The sequence below is a fragment of the Ambystoma mexicanum genome, chromosome 14, assembly GCF_040938575.1.
Source record: "Ambystoma mexicanum isolate Mex_15411 chromosome 14, UKY_AmexF1_1, whole genome shotgun sequence".
Lineage (NCBI taxonomy): Eukaryota > Metazoa > Chordata > Amphibia > Caudata > Ambystomatidae > Ambystoma > Ambystoma mexicanum.
This window is the reverse complement of record NC_090940.1, coordinates 544,623,481-544,644,311: the sequence shown is the minus strand read 5'-3', so window position 1 is coordinate 544,644,311 and position 20,831 is coordinate 544,623,481. Positions and strand designations below refer to the sequence as shown.

The following is a 20,831-nucleotide window of genomic DNA, read 5'->3' as shown; positions in this document are numbered from 1 at the left end:
AGTCTGGTAGGGAATAGATTATATATAATTGCAATGATTGCATTTACTTTGATATTGTTTGTACATGTAAAGTTTGTATATAGTTTTTGTAGATATCTTGATAGCTTTACACAGTAATACCACCACAAAGGTCCGCCTTAATGACCGGGGTGAGGTATCCAAAGAGATTTGTACCAACATAGGAGTAAAGCAGGGATGCGTAACGGCTCCTATGCTATATAATTTATATGTAGCAGATTTGCTGGTACATATGGCATTAAAATCTAACTGCCCTCCTAAATTGAAGGATACCCCACTTATGGGAATGCTATATGCAGACGATTTAATTTTATTTGACCGGACACTAACCGGTATCAAGTCTTTACTTAATGAATTACAGACATATTCTGCTAAATTGGGCCTTGTTATAAACTCGGAAAAAACTAAAATAATGGCTATCGCAAGAAAAGGGCCAAGACGATCGGGCATTGATACTAATCTGGGAACTATTGCAGTGGTGAAGCAATACCCATATCTGGGGTTGGAGTTTATGGCCCTATCAGACTACGAAGCCATTATTAGAAACAAAAAAAGACGAGCTAAATTGCTTACCCTCCAGGCCTGTAGATTTGCTAAGGGGACGGCTGGCTTCAGTATGGCGGGCATCATGAAGTTGTATACACAATGCTTTGTCCCTGCAGTACTATATGGCCTGGAGGCTTTAGCAATTCAAGACTTGAAGTGGCTAAACATTTTAGAGGGACACTACTGGCGCTCTGTCTTTGGCCTGGGACCGTCTTGCTCAGTACAGTATCTAAGATTGGAACTGGGTCTTGTCTCTTTGAGAGGGATGGCATTGCGCGCGAGAGGTTCCTTCTACTTGAAAGCATTAGCCAACCCACGTTGTAAATTGCTCAAACTAGCAGGGCAAAGCTTTGACCTGGAAAAACATCCTAGCGGTGGGTCTTATAAACAACTGAATGAATCACTATTTATGGAGATTGACTGGCCCTATGAAAAACTAAAACACTTACCGTTTATACATCAGAAAAGAGCTTTCCAAGATAAATTGAATAAGTGGGACTGGTGTTTGAATGTGGAGCACCTAGCTACCTTAAAAGGTTATGAGGCAGTACTTCATGTCACCCATAGATATCTTAGACCCCAGGTGTATCTCTTGCTCACCCCGGCACCTGAAGTTAGACGCTTCTTGCTACAATTAAGAACAAACCAGCTCCCGGTCCTTTCTATAACTGGTCCAAGGCTTAAAATTCCCCGTGAATCTAGAATATGTAGAATATGTAAGAAATCAGGAGCACTAGAATCTGCTAGGCACGTATTAACACTCTGCCCAAAATTAGGTTCGTTATATATGAATTCATATGGAAAATGGGTCCATAACTATGAGGCAATAAAAGATGAGTCCTTTTGGTATGGGTGCCTGAATCCAGTCACCTTAGGTCTACAGTTATCTCTGTTTAGGGTTTGGAAATATGTGAAGCCCTTACTTCAGTGAAAATCTCAACACCTTAGTTATAGTGATACTGAATGGTCTTACCTATACACTATTGTATTGGACTGGGGAATTCCTAATAATTCCTAATAATTCCTAATAATTACAAGTACTCATTCGGTAGAATAACAACTATTTTTAACTCAAAAACCCCTCTACGTGGTTGCCATGTGAGATATTTGTATTTTCTTATATTTTTTCTTTTTCTCTATATTTTATTTTATATGAGTGAGTTGACTTGTCTAGTCTTATTTAGGTACTGTTCATGTTTTGACTGTGTTTTTGATTGTATTCTGAGATGTATATATGTCTTTGCTTTGGGATGTATATATTTTATGAGTTGTGTAAAATCCAATTCTTGGATTGTATCACAATAAAGTATTTATTTATTTATATAGTTTTGATTGCACTTTTGGAGTAATTATGCTTGTGTATATTATAAGTTAAAAACCTGTTATACGTTGTTTTAACATTTATTATAGCTGAACATTTAATCTACTTTTTAATAGTTTATACAGTTTGTATACGTATAATTAGTTTATGAAATATTCTATGCTTTTAAGTTTGTGAGTGAGTTAAGGTTACCATGATATTTGATTTGAATATATATATATATATTTAATGTATTGATGAAGTTTATTTTGTTACCTTAATGTTAGTATTTCTAATGTGTGTATGCTTTAAATCTTTTGTAACAGAAAAAAAATCCAAATAGTTTCAACTTGTTTTTGTATGGAGTGAGTGGTTCATATCATAACTTTGTTATTTCCACTTTGTGTACAATTTACTTTTTTTTAGATTAACCTTAACTCTTCATTAAAAAGGTTTCTTTTGTCTACAATTTCAGTTTTTGGGGGGTGGGCCCAGTGTATAGGGTTTGAGTGTATACAGTACGACTGTTTGCCATATGACTGTATTAGAATATGGCATATGAGCAATACACATTACATTTACTGCATGAATTTTCATATGTATAGTAGCATACATGGATGAAATGTACATGTAACTGTACATTTTGTATAGAAATGTAGATTAATTCTGAGTGTTTGTCATAATAGCTGTGTTGTGTGTGTTGTAAGACCATGCATTGTAAGAATGTGTGTTGTGTGTATCATAGGAGTGTGTTTTAGAAGTGTGTGCCTTAGCAGCGTGTGTTTTAGAAGCATGTATCTTAGGAGCGTGTCTCAGAAGAGTGTGTGCCATGGTACTGTGTGTCATAGGAGGGTGTGTCATAGGAGCATGTGTCATAGGAGCGTGTGTCATAGGAGCATGTGTCATAGGACCGTGTGTTGAAGAAGCATGTCTAGTAACAGCATGTCATTGGAGCAAGTATCGGAGCTAGTATGTGTCATAGGACTATTTGTAGTAGGAACAAGTGTTTTAATAGTGTGTGTCATAGGACTGCGAATGGTAGGAACGCATGTGGGAGCGTGTGTCGTAGGAGCGCATATCGTAGGAGCACGTGTGGTAGGAGTGCAAATTTGTGGTAGGCGCACATGCCTTAGGCACGCGTGACTTACGTGAGTGTGTCGTAGCTCGTAGAAGTTTCCTAGAAGCATGTCGTAGCAGTTCATGTCATAGGAGCTTGTGCCATGGGAGCATGCATAGTAAGAGTGTGTGTTATTAGTGAACATATATGAAATGTTAATATCCCATACATGCATGCATATTTTGTATATAAAATGTACCTGCATTCTGCTCATGCATTGTATGCCTCCTATATGTATTAATACTCACATTAAAGTGAACTCTAACTTTGATGTGACTTTTCAGTACGTACAAGAGACGGATCTGCGTTTTACATTTCATAATGGCATGCAATTTACATTTCATACAGGCATGCAATTTACATTTCGTGAAAACTCACATCAAAGTCAGCCTTGACTTTTTGAATTTCAGATGTAAATGGCGTAATGTACGAACTGTGAAATTCATGCACCTCTTTGTACAGTTCGTAAAACAAAACATTCATTATATCTTCTGAATACTAACATCAAAATCAGCCCAGACTTAGTGAGTTTTCAATACGTCCAAGAGGAATATGGGACTTTTACAGTCCGTACTTGTATGAAATGTACATGTCGTGAAAACTGACGTCAAACTTAGCTTTAACTTCAAAGTTATTTTTTAGGAGATTTAAATTGCATAATGTCAAAACTGTGAGACTCATACGCCTTTTTATACAGTTCATATGAAAGATAAACATTCAGAAGCTGAACATTTATTCTGAGCATGTGTAATGTACATATTCTAAATCTGCATGTACATTTTGGATCGAAGGTGCACATTTATTTTCAGCGTGTGTCATAAAGACATAACAGCACTTGGTGTAAATGTGTAATCAGTGTGTGTTGTAAGAACATGTTTTGTAAGTGTGTGTAGGGTGTGTCGGATGCGCATGTGTTGGATGCGCGTTAGTCGGATGCACATGTCTGAAGTAAGTGCATCAGATGCACATGTTTCGTAGGGGTGTGTGTGTCATAACAATGTATGTCATAGTAGTGTGTGTCGCGTAGCACATGGTTTAAGTGTGTTGTAAGAGCGTCTTCTGTAAGAGAGTGTGTAGTGTGTCATAGAATTCCAAAAGCACACCTAGCAGCACAATTTGACCACACTCCCCACAGTCCCACAATGCAACCATATTTGTGCCGAAAGGGCTCTTTGTAAATGCTAATCCCCACCAAAGATGCACAACTTTATGAATTGCATCCCACCCAAGGATGCTCGGTTGCACCAACTGCATGAGATAAATGGATGTGCCTAGCCATGCATGGTACCATTTCATATTGGGTCCCCCCCAGCACTCTATCTTTAATCCAAGTCCAAACTTAGACTTTTGCTCCACGGGGTAGACACAAAATATCTATCCAGACATAGGTTGCCTAACCAGACCTTGGACACACTGCCCATCTCAGCTATATGCCAAGCCAACATGCAACTGGCCCTGCACATAACCACAGCCTCAGGTTCTACTGGTATCAGGTAATAATATTGCCACATATATGGTCGCCGTAAATAATATCGCCGGGAAAATGTTGTGGCGATATTATTTGGGTGACCATATATATGGCGACAGGGGCCAAAAAAAAAAAAAATAATAATAATAATTTGGGGATTGCGGGGGTGTCCCCCGCATGTTCTATGCAATAATGTCACCACAAAAAACGACAATTTTTCGGCGATATTTTTGTATGGCGATATTTTTGTGGCGACATTATTACATGGAACCATTCTACTGCCACCTTGGACTTACTCCATTCACCCTTGTGATTTTAGACAATTGCCCAACCGGGTGACACCCAAGGGAACAAACAGTGAAAACTGACATCCATCGCAAAATCGCCAGCAGGCTGCAAATATCCACATTTTAGGTAAGGCCTTCTGTGTCAGGCCAAACCACTTCACAAGCTCTATTTTAGGCTTCATAAATGACTAAAAAAGCAACAGTAAAAACTAACTGTGATCCTTGACTCTTTTGTTCCCTCCCTTCTTCCTCCTTCAATGTTCACAAAAATACCTGTAATAACGATGTGTTTGTATATAATTTATAATGACACTCCATTTTTATGTCTTAATTTCTTTCAACTGACATTCATAGCCGCAGTCACCCATTTATCACAATATGTTGCACAATGGACACTAACTGTATTAACTCAGCCTTGATAAAGATCCTGAGAGGTCCAAACACGTGTTGGCTGACCACCCAAATCACGCAAATAAAATGCCTGCAATCCATTGCAAACAAGAATGTAAAGAGTAAGGTCCAAAGACATTCAAATACTAGCATGAGGTGTGGGCAACACCTCCCTTACCCGTGACCTTGTAGCCAACTTACCTAATCCTACCAGAAATCTTATAGTGCAGTGCAAAGTTGAGTCAAAGCCTAGTGCCAAAAATCTCTACTCTCGTGTGTCGTAGGCCTGTTTGTCATAGGAGTGAGTGTCAAAACGGTGTGTCGAAATGGTGTGCGTCGTAACAGTGTGTTTCATAGTATGTCTCGTAGGATCACGTGTAGTAGGTGCGCATGTCTTATGAGCATGTGAAGTAAGAATGTGGGTCATTGAAGCATGTACGGTATGAGCATGTGTCTTAGTAGTCAAAAAATAGTCCATAGGCTCCCCTCTGCAAGAACGAATATGGCCCATTTACCTGTTCTTTGGGAGGGTACCCGCTCGAGAGTCCACAGCCACACTTTAGCTCTTGTTCAGAAGGCAATTGCCACAGCATTTGGGTGCTGGACGGCCCATGTGGGCGGGACAAAGACTGATAGGCAAATGCTTATTTCCCTTCTGTGAATAGTACAGTGAGCTAAAGTGTGGCTGCGGACTCCCGAGTGGGTACCTTCCCATAGAACAGATCAATGGGCCGTGTTCGTTCTCGCAGTGGGGTGCCTATGGACTATTTTTTGATTATTTAATGGACTTAGGTTTAGTCACCCTAAGTTTCCTAGGGTCATCCAGACGTGGACCCCTTGCTTACTGTGCTCAGAGAGGCACAGCTACACCTCACTGATGAGGCCCAATAAGGCTGACACACGTGTATGGTGTTGCTGTTGGTACTCTTGTTCAGAAGGCAATTGCCACAGCATTTCGGTGCTGGACTGCCCATGTGGGCGGGACAAAGAATGATATGCAAATAGATATTTCCCTTCTGTGAACGGTACAGTGAGCCAAAGGGTGGCTGCGGACTCTCGAGTGGGTACCTTCCCATAGAACAGGTCAATGGGCCGTGTTCGTTCCCTCTCCCCTTCACTTGCACAATCTCAATGTCACCAGGCGTAGTAAGATCGCTGTCTTTGTCCTACCTTTGTTTCCCCTCCATTGCCTCGTCGCACCTTGAAACACTTGTGTATAGGTGCGTTATAAATCTCACATCATATCATATCAAGTCTTAGGAGCATAAACTCCATCTTTGTGAGTTTTCAATAAGTACAAGAGGCATATGACTTTGACTCATACGCCTCTTTGTGCAGTTCATATGAAAAATAAACATTCATTAAATCTGGAAAACTGCAATCAAAATCAGCCCTGACTTTGATGTAGGTTTTCAATACGTACAAGCGGCATATATAAGTTTTACAGTTAGTATTTGTATGCAGTTTACATCTCGTGATAACTGACATCACAGTCAGCCTTGACTTTAATGTGAGTTTTCAGGATGTTAATTGCGTAATGTACAAAATATACAAACTGTGACATTCATGCGCCTCTTTATACAGTTTGTATGGACGATAAACATTCATTACATCTCCTGAAAACAAAAATTTAAATCAGCCTCTGACATTGATGTGAGATTTCAGATGAAAATTGCAAACTGTGAAACTCATATGCCTCCTTGTACAGTTCATATAAAGATGCACATTCATTCTGTGCATGCGTTAATATAGATACATCTTAATTCGTCTTCGTTAATATGTAAAAATTGGCTAAATCGATTTTCAAAAATCCAGGGGAAATCTAGGTAGGCAAAAAATATCTGTGCCCAAAAAATGTTTTTCTGTGGGAAAGCCCCCAAGTTAAAAGCTGGTCAAAACTCAATCAAAGCAATATTTTATTAAAATATGAAGGCGTCCAATTAAAATTTAGATTTTCTCATGTATGGGTTCAAAAGTTAATAAGAAAAGTAATTTCTGAAACTTCATAGACATTGACCCTCATTACAACTTTGCCGGTCCGGAAACAACGGTGCCGGTAAGCTTACTAGCACTATTGTTTCCGGACCAGCAAAGTACCTGTCTGGAGATGCGGGTGCCCTCCCGCCCGGCATGTCTGACTTTCCGGGCAGACCGGCACCCGCCCACAAACTTTCTTGGAAGCACCGGCACTGTTATTAATGGTGCCGGTGCTTCCGTGTTCCCCATTCCCATTGAGTCCTATGGGACTCAACTGGGAATGGGGAACAACATGTTACCGGCGCCTGACTTACTTGCCGACAGGGTTTTAATACCCCGCTGTTACCGGCAAGTGAGGCGCAGGTAACTGTTTACGGGTCCGGCGGCTACCTGCTGGTTTTACCGGCACGGTTACCACCAGACCCGTAATGAGGGTCAATGTCTCTTAAACTTGACATGCGCGAGCACAATAGCCTATTTTCACAAAATTGTAGCCAAATCTGTCACAAGATTAAAATGTTTTCGATTTTCTATGTTACTTCATTTTACCTTAACTGTAAGGCAGCGACCGCCGTCCAATAATATATATTAAAAAAATGAACATCCATAGCCTTCTGCAGCACAGACCTGATTAGCTGTGGGTACCTCCGGGCGGTAGAAAGGCTCACTCCCAGAACAAAGAAAACAATTTGAACCAGCTGGCGGTACCGAAATTAACTGTTCCGGCAAACAAGTTTCTAAAAAACGACCCAGGCACTCTTGGCTATAAAGTGCTGTAAATAGTGCATTTTCTTTGAAAATATCAACCTCCAAGTGCATCCGAACTGGTCAGCAAACAAAGCTGGTTTATGGCAGCATGAACAAAAATAGTCACCAAGGTAAATGGCCATTCAGTCCATCCGAAACCAAAGAAATGTTCAAAATTGTAAGACTCCAAGGTCAGGTTGTAATCCTTTCCCCTAGATTCCTTCGGGTAGTGTTGCTCGCCTTCTGGAGTATCTGAGGCCTGTATCTCCTTACACAACGCTAAGTAGGCAGTTCACAAGAATATGCTCCTTGTATTTCTACTGTTTATCCCACCAACTTGGGACACTCCTTTTACCAAGCGTATGATTTGTTTTCGCTAAGTCTTTACTTATTTTGGGTGCGGGTCCCAGACTCGCAGTATTTGGGTGCAGGTCCAAGACTCGCAGTATTCGGAATGCCTTGGTTTACTCCCTTGCCAAGCAATTGTCCTCTCACGGACTGTCTCTCTTTTGGGAGCGAATCCAAGACACGCAGTATGTATAACTGCTTGGTTCACTCTCCTGCCAAGCAGTTATATTTTCATGTCCTTTTCACTAAGTGTTCTTTACTTATTTAGGGTGCAGGTCCCAGTCTCATAGTATTCAGAATGGCTTGGTTTACTCCCCTGCCAAGCAATTGTCATCTTGTGGCCTGTTTCTCTTTTGGGTGTAAATCACAGACTCTAAATATTTATGACTGCTTGGCAGTTCTCCTTTCATGAACTTCTTATTTGGGTGCGGGTCCCAGACTCACAATATTCAAACTGGCTTGGTATACTCTCCTTCGAAACCTTCACCCTCTCATGGATTGTCCCCCTTTGGGTGTGGGTCCCAGATTCGTAACATTCTGATTGGCTTTGTTTCTGTTTCATATATGGGCGTGGGGCCCAGACTTGCACTTCATTCGCAAGTCCCAGACCCTCTTGTTCCAGCTTCTACCTTCACCCCCTTGCTCCCCTGGACCTCCAGTACCTCTCAGGCGTCTCACAAACATGTTTGCTTATTCGTGGCAGGTACCAGCATTTCCCGGGCAGCTGCTGTATCTCTTGAGGCTCCGGTAGCGTTTGGGGCTCGGTCGCGGTCTGCAGCAGCTCTGCGTATGTCTGCTTCTCCCTAGTGGTGCATCCTCTCTCGTGGATGCTTTGCCGGTGCTCTGGATGCAAAGAGGTTTCTCTTGGCAGCAGCGTGAGCAGTCCTTGGTTCTGGACCGCGTTTGGGGTTTCCTCGGCTCACAGCTTGCCTTCTGCTGGCTCTCATCTGCCTACCCGCTGTACAGCTAACCAACTTACTCCTTGGAGGACAGGTCTCTCTTTACATCTCAGCTGTGATATATTCAAAACCCTGCGTTGCAAAACTGAATTGCTTTGGGCCACTGCTTCTCAAAAGTGATCCTTGGACTCCTGGTAATCTTATTCTCAGTACATACAATAAAGTCATATGTAGCAAACTTTGCATTCTCTAATGTTTCAGTCTCGTAAAATAGATTGTTTCCCAATACTTGAAGTAGAGCCATATGCAGCATGTTTTATGTTCTCTGAGGTTTTAACGTTGTCAAGGCGGACTGAATTGGCAATAACAGATATTGGCCCTATCAAAAGAAGGGCAATGAGAATTTAACATTGGGGTAGGGTTTGGTGTGCTGACACGGGGGAATATCACATTCTCTGAATCTGTTTGTCCCTAATCCCATAAGGGGATTCCTCCCCCATGTGATGCTACCTGGAAGAACCACCCTTGTTCTGGGGACATACCTCCTTGGCCCCATGGAAAGGGTATCCCCTTGGGGGCGAAGGGACAACATCCTCAGATTCATCACAATATATATTTAACCGATCGCCGTCCTAGAGTTAAGGTGAGACCTATGAGCCATAGGAAATCCCAAAATTTTATGGCTAATAACTTTTGACTTGGTGGACGGATTTGGCTGATATTTACCAAACAAATGTTTGCCACAGCCCCCCAGTCTGCACATTTTAGGAAAGATTGGTTACAAAATGAAAAGCATGTTGATAAAACATGGCCTACTCCCATTCATTTTCCCATGAGAGAAAGTCCAATTTTGTGAAACCCGAAGCGCAAAAACCGCTAGGCGGATTTGGGCCAAATGAGAAACAATGTGTTGACTTGATTTCTGGGGCTGGTTTGGGGTAAATTTGTGCAGCAGTTCTTTAAATATTTGATGGAGAAGTCGGTGCCCTGCTCCCAAAATAATAGCTATATCTCCCCATAGGGCTTTGCAGCAGAGTGAAAGCTGCCATGTTTACCCAAAATTCTATTGATAATACATTTTTTACTTGCTGAATGGATTTGGATGAACATTTCCAAACAAAAAGTTTGTTAAGCGCCCCCCAAAGTGAAGGTTTTGGGAACAATACGTTAAAAAGTGAAAATGTTATTAAGAAAACAAAAACACATTTTGTTTTCAGACTACTCCTCTTCATTTTCTTATAGAGAAAAGTGCCATAGCGCGAAACCCGATGGGCAGATTTGGACCAATTAAGAAACAGCTTGGGTACAAAGTGTTGACATCATTTCCTTGACTGGTCTGGGGTAAATCCATCCATTCATTTTTTAAATATTCGACACACACAAAAAGGGTGTCCCCATGCTCCTTAAACACTATATATATATTGGCCTTGCTTCTTTTGAGCAGAGACACTTTTCAGAAATGGAAATGCGCCATTCTTTGTTTTGCTCGTTTCAAGCGACTCCTGCAATAATATCGGGAGAAGGCAAAAATGAAAACTCAAAACGCTATTTGGAGAAAGCAAAAGGATGCCATCAAGCTATGGAATGAACTCTGCCATTATCATAGCCTAATTTCCACAACTTTAGAAAGAGTCTCTAAACTCTTCTGTTTATGTAGTCACTCCCAGGGGAACAATGATTGCTTTGAATGACAGCGCTTAGTGTTATTGCGGGAATCAGCGAACCGCCACTCTACTGCAGGAATTTCTGTTACTATAAACGATTACTGTGAAATTATTGCGGGAATAAGGAGTTAGGAGAAAAAAAGGTTTAACATCTGCATTGCCTACATCTACTGAGCAGGGGGCAATAGGGTTTCGGTAACAAATTACTGGTGTGACGTGGCCATAGCTAGTGGGCCCAAAAGAAAGTGATTGGTGCAAAACGTACAGAAGCTACAGCTGAAGCCCATTGCTAGTGAGACGTCAAGAAACTATGCAACATGAACAGAGCCAACAGCCGTAGGCCGTGGCCATGACTAGTAGATCCAAAGGAAACTATTGGTGCAACATGTACATTGTCCATGGCCAAAGGCCATAAGGAAATTATAGTATAACAAACCCCTGAAATTCAGTGATAAAACATTAGTTAAGAGAGAGTAAAGGTAATCAGATTTAACGCCTCAAAACACTTAAAATTCAGCATTCGCGTTTGAAGTAAGTGCTCTTACACAATGCGCCCCTTGTTGTGCAGTGTATGACCACAATGATGACATCACACATGACATCACTAATGACATCATACAAGACATCACTCATGAGATCAATAATTACATCAAATATGACATTATTGATTATATAAGTTAGAATATCTTTGTTTACCTCTTTCGATACATATTTTATTTTATTGCACTTCACAATAATAAAATAGCATGGAACAACACACTGATACAGAAGTATCATATTACATGTGGAGCATACATTGTAGTACTGGTCAACTTAAATTTAAAGTAGAAATGTTTAACGTTCTATAAATGGTTTGAATTTCATGCATTCGTAAGCAATTTCAATACTAATTGCGGGGAAAGTACCTGATTCAGGTAAATCCATTTCAGGTTTTTCAAACCTGATAGAAAGATAGAAGTAGAAAGATGTTTAATATTAAGTGTTAAGAAAATAGTTAATTTGCATTTCTTACTGTAATAACATTACATGAACACAATCTTTCTAAATGATAAGTTTTATTTAAAAACGAAATGAAGCTTAGAAAGTAAATATTTAATTATGGACATAGCAATTGTATTACTAATATTTTAGTCATTTCTGTTGAAAATCTATAATGCATTTTGATTCCAATATAAGAGGTTACTGTCCAAAGTAGGTAATGCTTATATACTACTCTTCATGGTAATGTATTTATTTATATATTTATATAGCGCCAAAGCCCACAGGCATTAAGGGCACACACTAACACGTAGACTTGGTGGGACAGGACAACAAAAGTTCAAAAGGGAGAACTAACCAACCAGATAGTGGCAAGAACAGTGAACGAGAGAGAGGCAGCAGGAAGATTATTCAAACAGTACGTTTTTAGTCGTTTCCGAAAAGGAAGGTAATGTTCTTCCTTGCAATTCAATGGGGAGACATTTCATGCTTGGGCTGGGAGGACTGGAAATGACGTCTGTAGCCTTGTGTTCTTTTATGTTTAGGCACCTGTCCACAGGAGCTGGAACGTGGTGGCGTAAAAGGTGCGCATGGCTTCAGATGCTCTTTAAGATAGATGGGCACATTCCCATTTATGCATTCATGAGCCAAGGAAAGAGCTTTGAATCTTACTCTAGCTGATACTGCTAACCATACTTGCGGCTGAGACATCTTTTGTTTTAGAACGGTCGCAGACAATACAAACCACCTCGTTTTGCAGTACTTGGAGTCTATCCAGGCAGCAATAATCTCTATGTGCACTTACAAATGTTCATTTTACACTACATTTAAAGGAACAAGGGAAGAAAACAATGTGCTGTGTAAGTATGAAATAGGTACATATGTTATGTAACAAAACAGAGTTGTCATATTTCAAAGTGTAATTATTCAAACCAGTGATGTCATTAGTGTCTATGGCTAGTGGGCCCCAAAGAAACCTATTGTCCAAGGCCAAATGCTGTAGCCACTAGTCATGACCGAAGGCCATGGCTAGTGAGCCCCATAGAGAGCTATTGGTGCAACATGAACAGTGGGCCCTAAAGAAAACTATTGGTGTAACCTATACAGTGACCAAGGCTGACTGTTGTGGCCACTGGTCATGGCCGAAGGCCATGGCTCGTGGGCGCCAAATAAACTATAGTATAACCAAACCCTTGAAATTCAGTGTAAAAAACTTTAGTTAAGAGAGGGTTAAGGTGATCTGATTCAATATGAAAAATACATAGCAATAAAACCTTTAAAATTCACTGCAAAAGCTTTTAGTTTGTGAACAGTTAAGATGAATAATACATTACAACAAAGCCTTTCAAAATCTGTGAAAAAACCTTAGTTAAAGAGACGTTAAGGTGAGAATGTAATTCAACAAACCCTAGAAATTCGGCAGGCAATTCAGGCAAAGCCACTGTAACTACTCGCTCCCTGTTGCGCATCATATGGCGGTAATCATATCAGGGATTACATCACTGTTGACAGCACTAATTACATCACTCCTGGCATCACTGATTACATCACTGATATATATAATATGTAATCATATGTATATACTATAGGTAGTGAAAGTCGCCCAATAATTAAGGTGAGTGACATGAGCAATAGGATATCCAATAATTCTTTGCTAATAACTTTTGACTTCGTGGACGGATTTTAATTACATTTTCCAAACAAAAAGTTTGTCACGGACCCCAACTAGAAATTATGAAAATGTACCAAGAAATGTTAAGTGTCAGAAATAAAACTTGGACACAGGTGATTCATGATTTTGGCCATAAACTTTTATTAAACGAAAAATGGGTGCAGACAATGCTTCTATCCCTGCTATCGAGGTATTTTCTCTATCTAAAACAAAATTAATGGGTTTGTCCTTTGTCAAGATGTCCAAAGTAAACTGCCCGTGTGACCAAAGTACCATTCTGACAGTCACATTCTACAAATCATCTATGAAGTGAAAAAGGAAATGTCTTTGGCCTTGGAAGGTGTAACAATTTTCAAAAAGGAAAATATTGAACTCCAACTCAAATGTTCCAAAAGGATAAAGTTCACAATGCCAGAGGCTGGTCCCCTTCTCCAGATTTCTCTTTACTCAGCTTTGTACTGGTATCCTTAAGCACCTTTCAATCAAATATATTTACTACACAAAACAGCTTGGCTGACAGTCTGATTCTTGATAGACTACGTGGTGTGCTCCCTTGCCAGGTTTCTTATTACTCTTTGATATTGCCAGGTTTCTTATTACTCTTTGATATCCCTCAATCACACTCTTTAGTTACTTCCTGATGTAACCTCCTCAGGACTATTTAATGCAGTGATTTTTATAAATTGTCCAATTTGGTTTTACCCAGTATATTCTCCTGACAGGTTTCTTTCATATGCAATTACTTCTTTTCATCATCTACAAATCCTTATCACTGCAATGCCTGGTGTACTCTACCTGCCATGGCTTTTCTCATATGCATACTTCTACACCTTGGATTAGCCTGTTATACTCTCCTGCAGGGCTTTCCTTAAATACGAACACATAATCTCTTGTACAAAACTCTTATAGCTTGAAATGCCTGGTGTACTCTCCTGCCAGGGCTTTCTCATATGCGTATTGTGCACACTTGCAAACGTGAAAAGTTATTATCTTTGTTCTGCTCTATTTCTTTAAATAATATGGCACTGTTCGTTCTTTCTCAATTACTTCTGTTCGCTTTTGGTCCCTTTTCCAAAACGCCCCTCTGTCCCCTCATTCCTCAGGTGAACTCACTGGTATGCTTAAGTAATAAGGCACTTTTCGTTCTTTCATATTTACTTAGTTTACTTCTGTTCGCTTCCGGTCCCATTGCCAAAATGCCTCGGTGTCCCCTCTTTCCTCAGGTGGAATCACTGGTATGCTGTAGCGGGAATGGCTTCTCTCACGATGAAACTGCAGCAGTTTGTTGGCGTCCTGCTTCCTTCCTTCAGTTTTTCTGCCTCTGCTTCATGGTTCCTGTCCTTTCCGCTGCACTCATTTGCCTATTCTGCGCTCCCTGGCGTACGCTCTGAGTCTTCATTGATCTTTACAACTTGGCTCAGCTTCCTCGTGGCAGTACTTCTAGCCTTCGAAGAAGGGAAGTCAGGTTGTGATCATTTGTAATCAGAGTCTGGGAAGCTGTTCGCAGCAGTTTTAAATGTCCAGTTGGATGACTTGCATACAGAATCTGAAGAGGTATTTTCAGTAGTTTTGGAGGCTATGTGTTTTAGATTCCTTAAAGGAAATGAATACTGAGTTGCCGGGGTAGTGATCTTCACTACTCCCCGCCTCTTCATTGTCTCAGTGCCCCGCATATTCACTTTAGTGGGAGCTTGAAGATTAGATACACCTATTTTACATAGAGTTGGGGAGTGAGGGTAACAATATGCCATTAAGGCATGGGGACTGAGGAGGCATCTTTCAAGGAGAAATTAGGGAATGTGATTTCCTCCACTGATGCCATCGGGACTTCCTGTGCATCACCTCCCCCAGGCGATCCTTCCTCATAAAGTCGCCTCCAGGGTCAGTAAGCGGCTGCAGTCCCCTGGACACCAGGGTTGGGGATTAGCCCCGGGAAAGGAGTGATGACATCCTTGGATTCATCAGAGAAAGCAAATAAACGCTGTATTTAGCCTACTCTCATTCATTTTCCCATAGAGCGAAAGTACACATTTTATAAAGCCGAAGCGCAAAAACTGCTGGACGGAAACAAATTGGACACAAAGCATTTACTTAATTTCTGGGATAGGTTTGGGGTTATTCCTTCCAGTAGGTTTCAAAATATTTGACTGCGAAGGTTTTGCCCCTTCTCCCAAAAATATAGCTATACATACCATGGTGCTTTGCAGCAGAGAGGCCTTCAAGAAATGAAAAGCCACTATAGGTTTTTTTGTTTTTTTTGCTCAATGCGAGTGATTACTGCGGCAGTATGTTATGTTTTAACCTATCCTGGGTTTGTGGCTATTTCCTATGTATGTGTGAGTCTGTGTCTTCTGGAATCTTTGGAATGGAGTGTTCTTTGTGGAATGTTAATATGTGAGTGCCTGTGTTCCTAGTTTGTCAGTGGGAAACAAGCTTGGCACAGGGGGACCGCTGGATGTTGCTTTCCCTCATGTACTTGTCTTATTTGTAACCTTACTTACCTGGTTGTATATCTCGAACCCACTAAAGTTACATAACTTAACCAAGGCTCCTGAGTCATTATTCAAACATCTGAACCTCTGTTTCAACACAATACCTGGGCAATTTGAAAACAAAATGTACAATAAAAGCTATTTGGAGGAGGAAAAAGGATGAAATTGCAGCAGGGTAGAGGTTTGGCAGAGAGGAGAGGGCACTTGGTGAGTGCCTGTGATGGCACGGAAGAGATCTATTTTCAAACGTTTTCACATTGCCGGGGGAATACTGCGGGCATGTGTAGTTCATTGCCGCTGTATCTGTCGTTCATTGCCAGTATAGAGATAATATCTGGGGAATTGGAAGCGAGTGAAAAACAAAAAGAAATGTTATACCTAGTGGCCCCAAAGGAACCTAATGGTGCAACATGTACAGCGACCACGGCCAAAGGCTGGGACCACTCACCATGGCCAAAGGCCATGACTGGTAGGCCCCACAGAAACCTGTTTGTGCACTACGTACAGTGGCCACGGCCGAAGGGCAAGGCTAGTAGGCCCTAAAGAAACCTATTGGTGCAATACATACAGCGGACATGGACGAAGGCCATGGCTATTCAGTCCCATAGAAACCTATTGGTGGAACATGTACAGTGGCCATGCTGGAGGCCATGGCTAGTGGGCCCCAAATAAATCTGTTGGTGCAACATGTGCAGCGGCCACCGCCAAAGGCCATGCCTAGTGGGGTTGAAAAAAACCTAGTGTTATAAAATATACATTGGGCACGGGTAAAGGCCACGGGTAGTAGTGGCCCTAGAATGAACTATGGTATAAGAAAAACCTTTGAAATTGACTGAAAAAACATTATTTAAGGCACTGTTAAGGTGATCAAATTTAACGCAACACTTGAACTTCAGCGGATGTGGGAAGTGATGATCATCTTAACCCGGCATCCCGCCTGTTGCAAAGCCAATGAGCATACACATAACAGATGGGATTCACAATGACATACACAATTAGAGGCCGGCAAGATAGCTCAGTGGGTTGCGCGGTCACTACTGCAATCTGTGTGTGATCTGCCTGCAGGTTCGAACCCCGGCAAGGCCAACTCCGGCTTTCATACTTCTGAGGTCGATAAATGAGTACCAACTATGGTAGGGTGATATTGTATATATACGTGTTCTATGTAAAGCGCTTAGGCGTAACCACTATATAAATAACACATCATTAGATCCTAGGGGTCATCAATGGGGGATGCCGAGTTAAGATGATCACTGCTTTCCACATCTGCTGAATTTCAAGGGTTTTGTTGTGTTACATGTGATCACCTTAAGTTTCCCTTAACTAAGGTTTTTCAGTGAATATCAAGCGCTCAGTGCAGGGCTGGACTGGGAACTAAAAGAGGCCCTGGAAATAATTACTGGGGACCAAAAGAGGCCCTGGAAATAAAGTTCAAAATGGCCCTATATGACACATTTTCAGCAAGCCCAATGCTTTTCCTATGAGAAAATTTGGAAATACCACAGAAAAGAAGCCCAGGGTGCAGAGGCCCACCGGGAAATCTCCAGAGTTCCCTAAAGGCCAGTCCACCCCTGGCTCAGTGTAGCGCGAAATGCGTTGTTTGCAGGTCGTGCACCATGGCGTCCTGCCTCTGTTTGTGTGTTGCTGCTTTTTGTACTGACATTTTTTTTGTACAACTTATCTATCTATCTTTTTTTTTTTTTAAACATCAAAATCATCCGTATTTACAAACAGTGTTTCTTTGGGTTTGTCCGTGACCTTGGAGCTTGCCAATAGTGCCTGTCCCGCGGGAGTGCGGTTCATCTTCTCCTCCTTTTCTCAGATATATATATATATATATATATATATTTGTTTACAGAACATGTGCAATACCAAACATTTAACAATCAAATAAGATAGGCAACTATATGTGTGTGTATGTGTCGATGTCTGTGGCGCCAGATAGAAGTATGCCTCTTAACACAGTCCATTCATTCTTCCACATCCAACTCACACACATTACAAAGTACAGAGAAATACAGAGACATCCTACATTTTGAAAACCAGGCAGAAGAAGAATGCAGCCCAGGCACAGAAGAGTCTGATATTGGGTTTTAGGAAGAGGCCCAGTGTTTAGGTGCAAATGAGTAGCAGCAGTAGAGGGGCTCTAGCAGCAGGGAAGGGATCCAAGTAATTTGAAAGGGAGAGGGTGGCGTTTGGTACAATTCTTAAACACTAGCTTTTATACTGTGGCTAAAAAGGTTTTTCTATTTGCCATAACAGGGTATATATATATATATATATATATATATATATATATATATATATATATATATATATATATATATATATTGTCGCCACTGTGTGGTGGTGTCGTCGCAGATTAGGGACGATATGCCATGAGCTTTTTGAGTTTGGTGAGTAGGGGGAAGCTAAAGCAAAGAAAGAGTGCTTAAAGTACATTGCCCTAGACTCAGGCATGCTGGTTTATTAGGCACTGTGTTGCACACACACACAATCACACTTCACAATTTAAATACAGAGCACGTGCAATACCAAACATTTAACAATGAAATAAAATAGGAAACTTGGTACAGCATGTATATACATATAGTTATCTATGTGGCACCATGTAGAGGTGTGCCTCTTAGCACAGTCGTCGCGCCTTGAAACACTTGTGTATAGGCGCGTTACAAATGCCATATCATATCACAGTCTATTCATTCCATCCAAAACCATGGAATTGACTAATGCCTTGTTTTCTCTTTTGATCGACAGCAAACGGGGCCAATCAGTGCCACTCTGGTAATGACCCGTCCAATCAAGGGCCCGCGTGACATGACTCTGGATCTGGAAATGGTCACCGTCAACACTGTCGTCAACTTCAGAGGCAGCTCCGTCATCCGGCTCAGGATATTCATCTCCCCCCACTCCTTTTAAATCCACCCTGAAATAAGAGACATTGGCCCCCTTTTTGCTGATCTCTTGTATTGCCTCCAAATCAGTTCTGGCTTCTGGGACTGCCCAAAAAATCTGGTTTTTATAGCAGACGTTTTCCCAGGCTAGCATGCCGAGTCCTGTTTACCTGCCTATCCCATGTGTGTTAATAGGCCTCATGTCGGTATCTGAGGAAAAAAATGTATTCATCAGATTGGAAATATTTATCATTTTATATAATGTCTTTTGAAGCCTTTATAAATTTTTATTTTAAATTGATCCCAAGCGCTTTAAAAAATGCTTAATGGTTGCGATGCCCTCGATGTAAAATCAAAGTGCCGTTCAGCAATAAAAGTGCAGGAGAAATAAAGTGGAGTAATTGGAATTTGGTATTCTCGTGTTGCAGGTTAATTTTCTTTCAGGGGTTTGGAGGCAAGAGCGGTGGTAAAATGTGGTATTCCAACGTTGCAGGTCAATTTTATTTTCAGGAATTGGGACTGAAGGGACGTGCTCAAATGTGGTATTTCAACGTTGCAGGTCAATGTTATTTCAGAAATTGGTGCTGAAGGGGCGTGGTAAAATGTGGTATTCCAACGTTGCAGGTCAATTTTATTTTCAGGAATTGGGACTGAAGGGACGTGCTCAAATGTGGTATTTCAACGTTGCAGGTCAATGTTATTTCAGGAATTGGTGCTGAAGGGGCGTGGTAAAATGTGGTATTTCAACGTTGCAGGTCAATGTTATTTCAGGAATTGGTGCTGAAGGGGCTTGGTAAAATGTGGTATTCCAACGTTGTAGGCTCCTGTAATTTGAGACAGCACAGGGAGTGGATAGGGCGGTGGACATTTTAGGAGACGCCATGTTGCTGTGGGTTGTATGAACCTGTGAGGTGACAATCGTGGGCTGCACTAGGGGTGTGTTGAGTTGAGCTGAATTGCTTGGTTTTGTGCTGGGCAGTGCTTGAGCACCCCAGTGCATCTGGCGGTGATGAAGGAGTGCTGCTGTGTGGGGAAAGATGGAATAGTGCGCTTCATACAAAGCCCCTGCCATGTGAATCTGACAGTATTTCCAAAATGGCACCCATACCTTCTCAACAGATAGGTGTGAATATTGGGAGAGAAGTGGAAGGAATGGATAGACATCAGTACTGGGAATAAAATAAAGTGGTTCTTGAGCCCCCCCCACCCTTTGTGCGGGGAGGAGGAGGTGGGCTATGTGAGTGGGTCTGAGGAGCCGAGCCACCGCCCAGGTCGTGCAGCGCCAGTGTCTTCAATGATCTTAATCCTGGTAAAATTTGCATAAAAGCAAAGAGCATTTTGGGAACATAAGAATGACCACATCATTTTATATTTGAAATATTTCTGTGACAATAATTCAAACATGCACCCTTTTGAGAACGTAATACGCACTGGCCTCTCTGCTCTTTTTGCTTGGCCCAATACTTACCCTAACCAAAAAAAGGGTTTATAGTCATTCCGTTGAAAAAAAAAGTTTGACATACCAAAACATCTAAAAAAAAAAAAATGCATCGTATGCCAAAGCATTGACAGTCTATCTTTAACATGGAAAAGTGCCGTTCCATCTAAACCAGTCCATCGAAAATATAAGTGGACTGGTTTCAATGGAAATGCACTTTTACATTGAAAAGATAGCATTTCAACGCTTTTTTTTGTAACTTTAAAACGTTATATGGAGCTGTCCAGTGCTGACATTTCGGCACTGGCCAGCTCCTTGTAACTTTTTTTTTTTTTTGTATATTGGGGGGTTCCCCTCTGCCCTCTCACGCCCACACCCTAACTCTAACGTAACCCTTAATCTAACCCCATCCCCAACCCTAACCCCATCCCCAACCCTTACCCCATCCCCAACCCTTACCCCATCCCCAACCCTTACCCTAATGTAACCCTTAATCTCGCCCCAACCCTAACCCTAATGAAACCCTTAATCTGACCCTGGCTCCAACCCTAACCCTAATGTAACCCTTAATCTAACCCCATCCCCAACCCTAACCC

General features: G+C 41.3%; 1 protein-coding gene across 1 annotated transcript in view; it reads left to right on the top strand.

The window, feature by feature from the left end:
• The window catches only part of FBLN5 (fibulin 5), a 282,075-nt gene extending 262,871 nt beyond the window's left edge, over positions 1-19,204 (top strand). Inside the window, exon 11 of the mRNA XM_069637841.1 lies at positions 18,661-19,204. Within this exon, the coding sequence (XP_069493942.1) occupies positions 18,661-18,822 (162 nt within the window). The 3' untranslated portion in view covers positions 18,823-19,204. The remainder of the gene's footprint in view (positions 1-18,660) is intronic.
• The last annotated feature ends 1,627 nt before the right edge of the window (positions 19,205-20,831 follow it).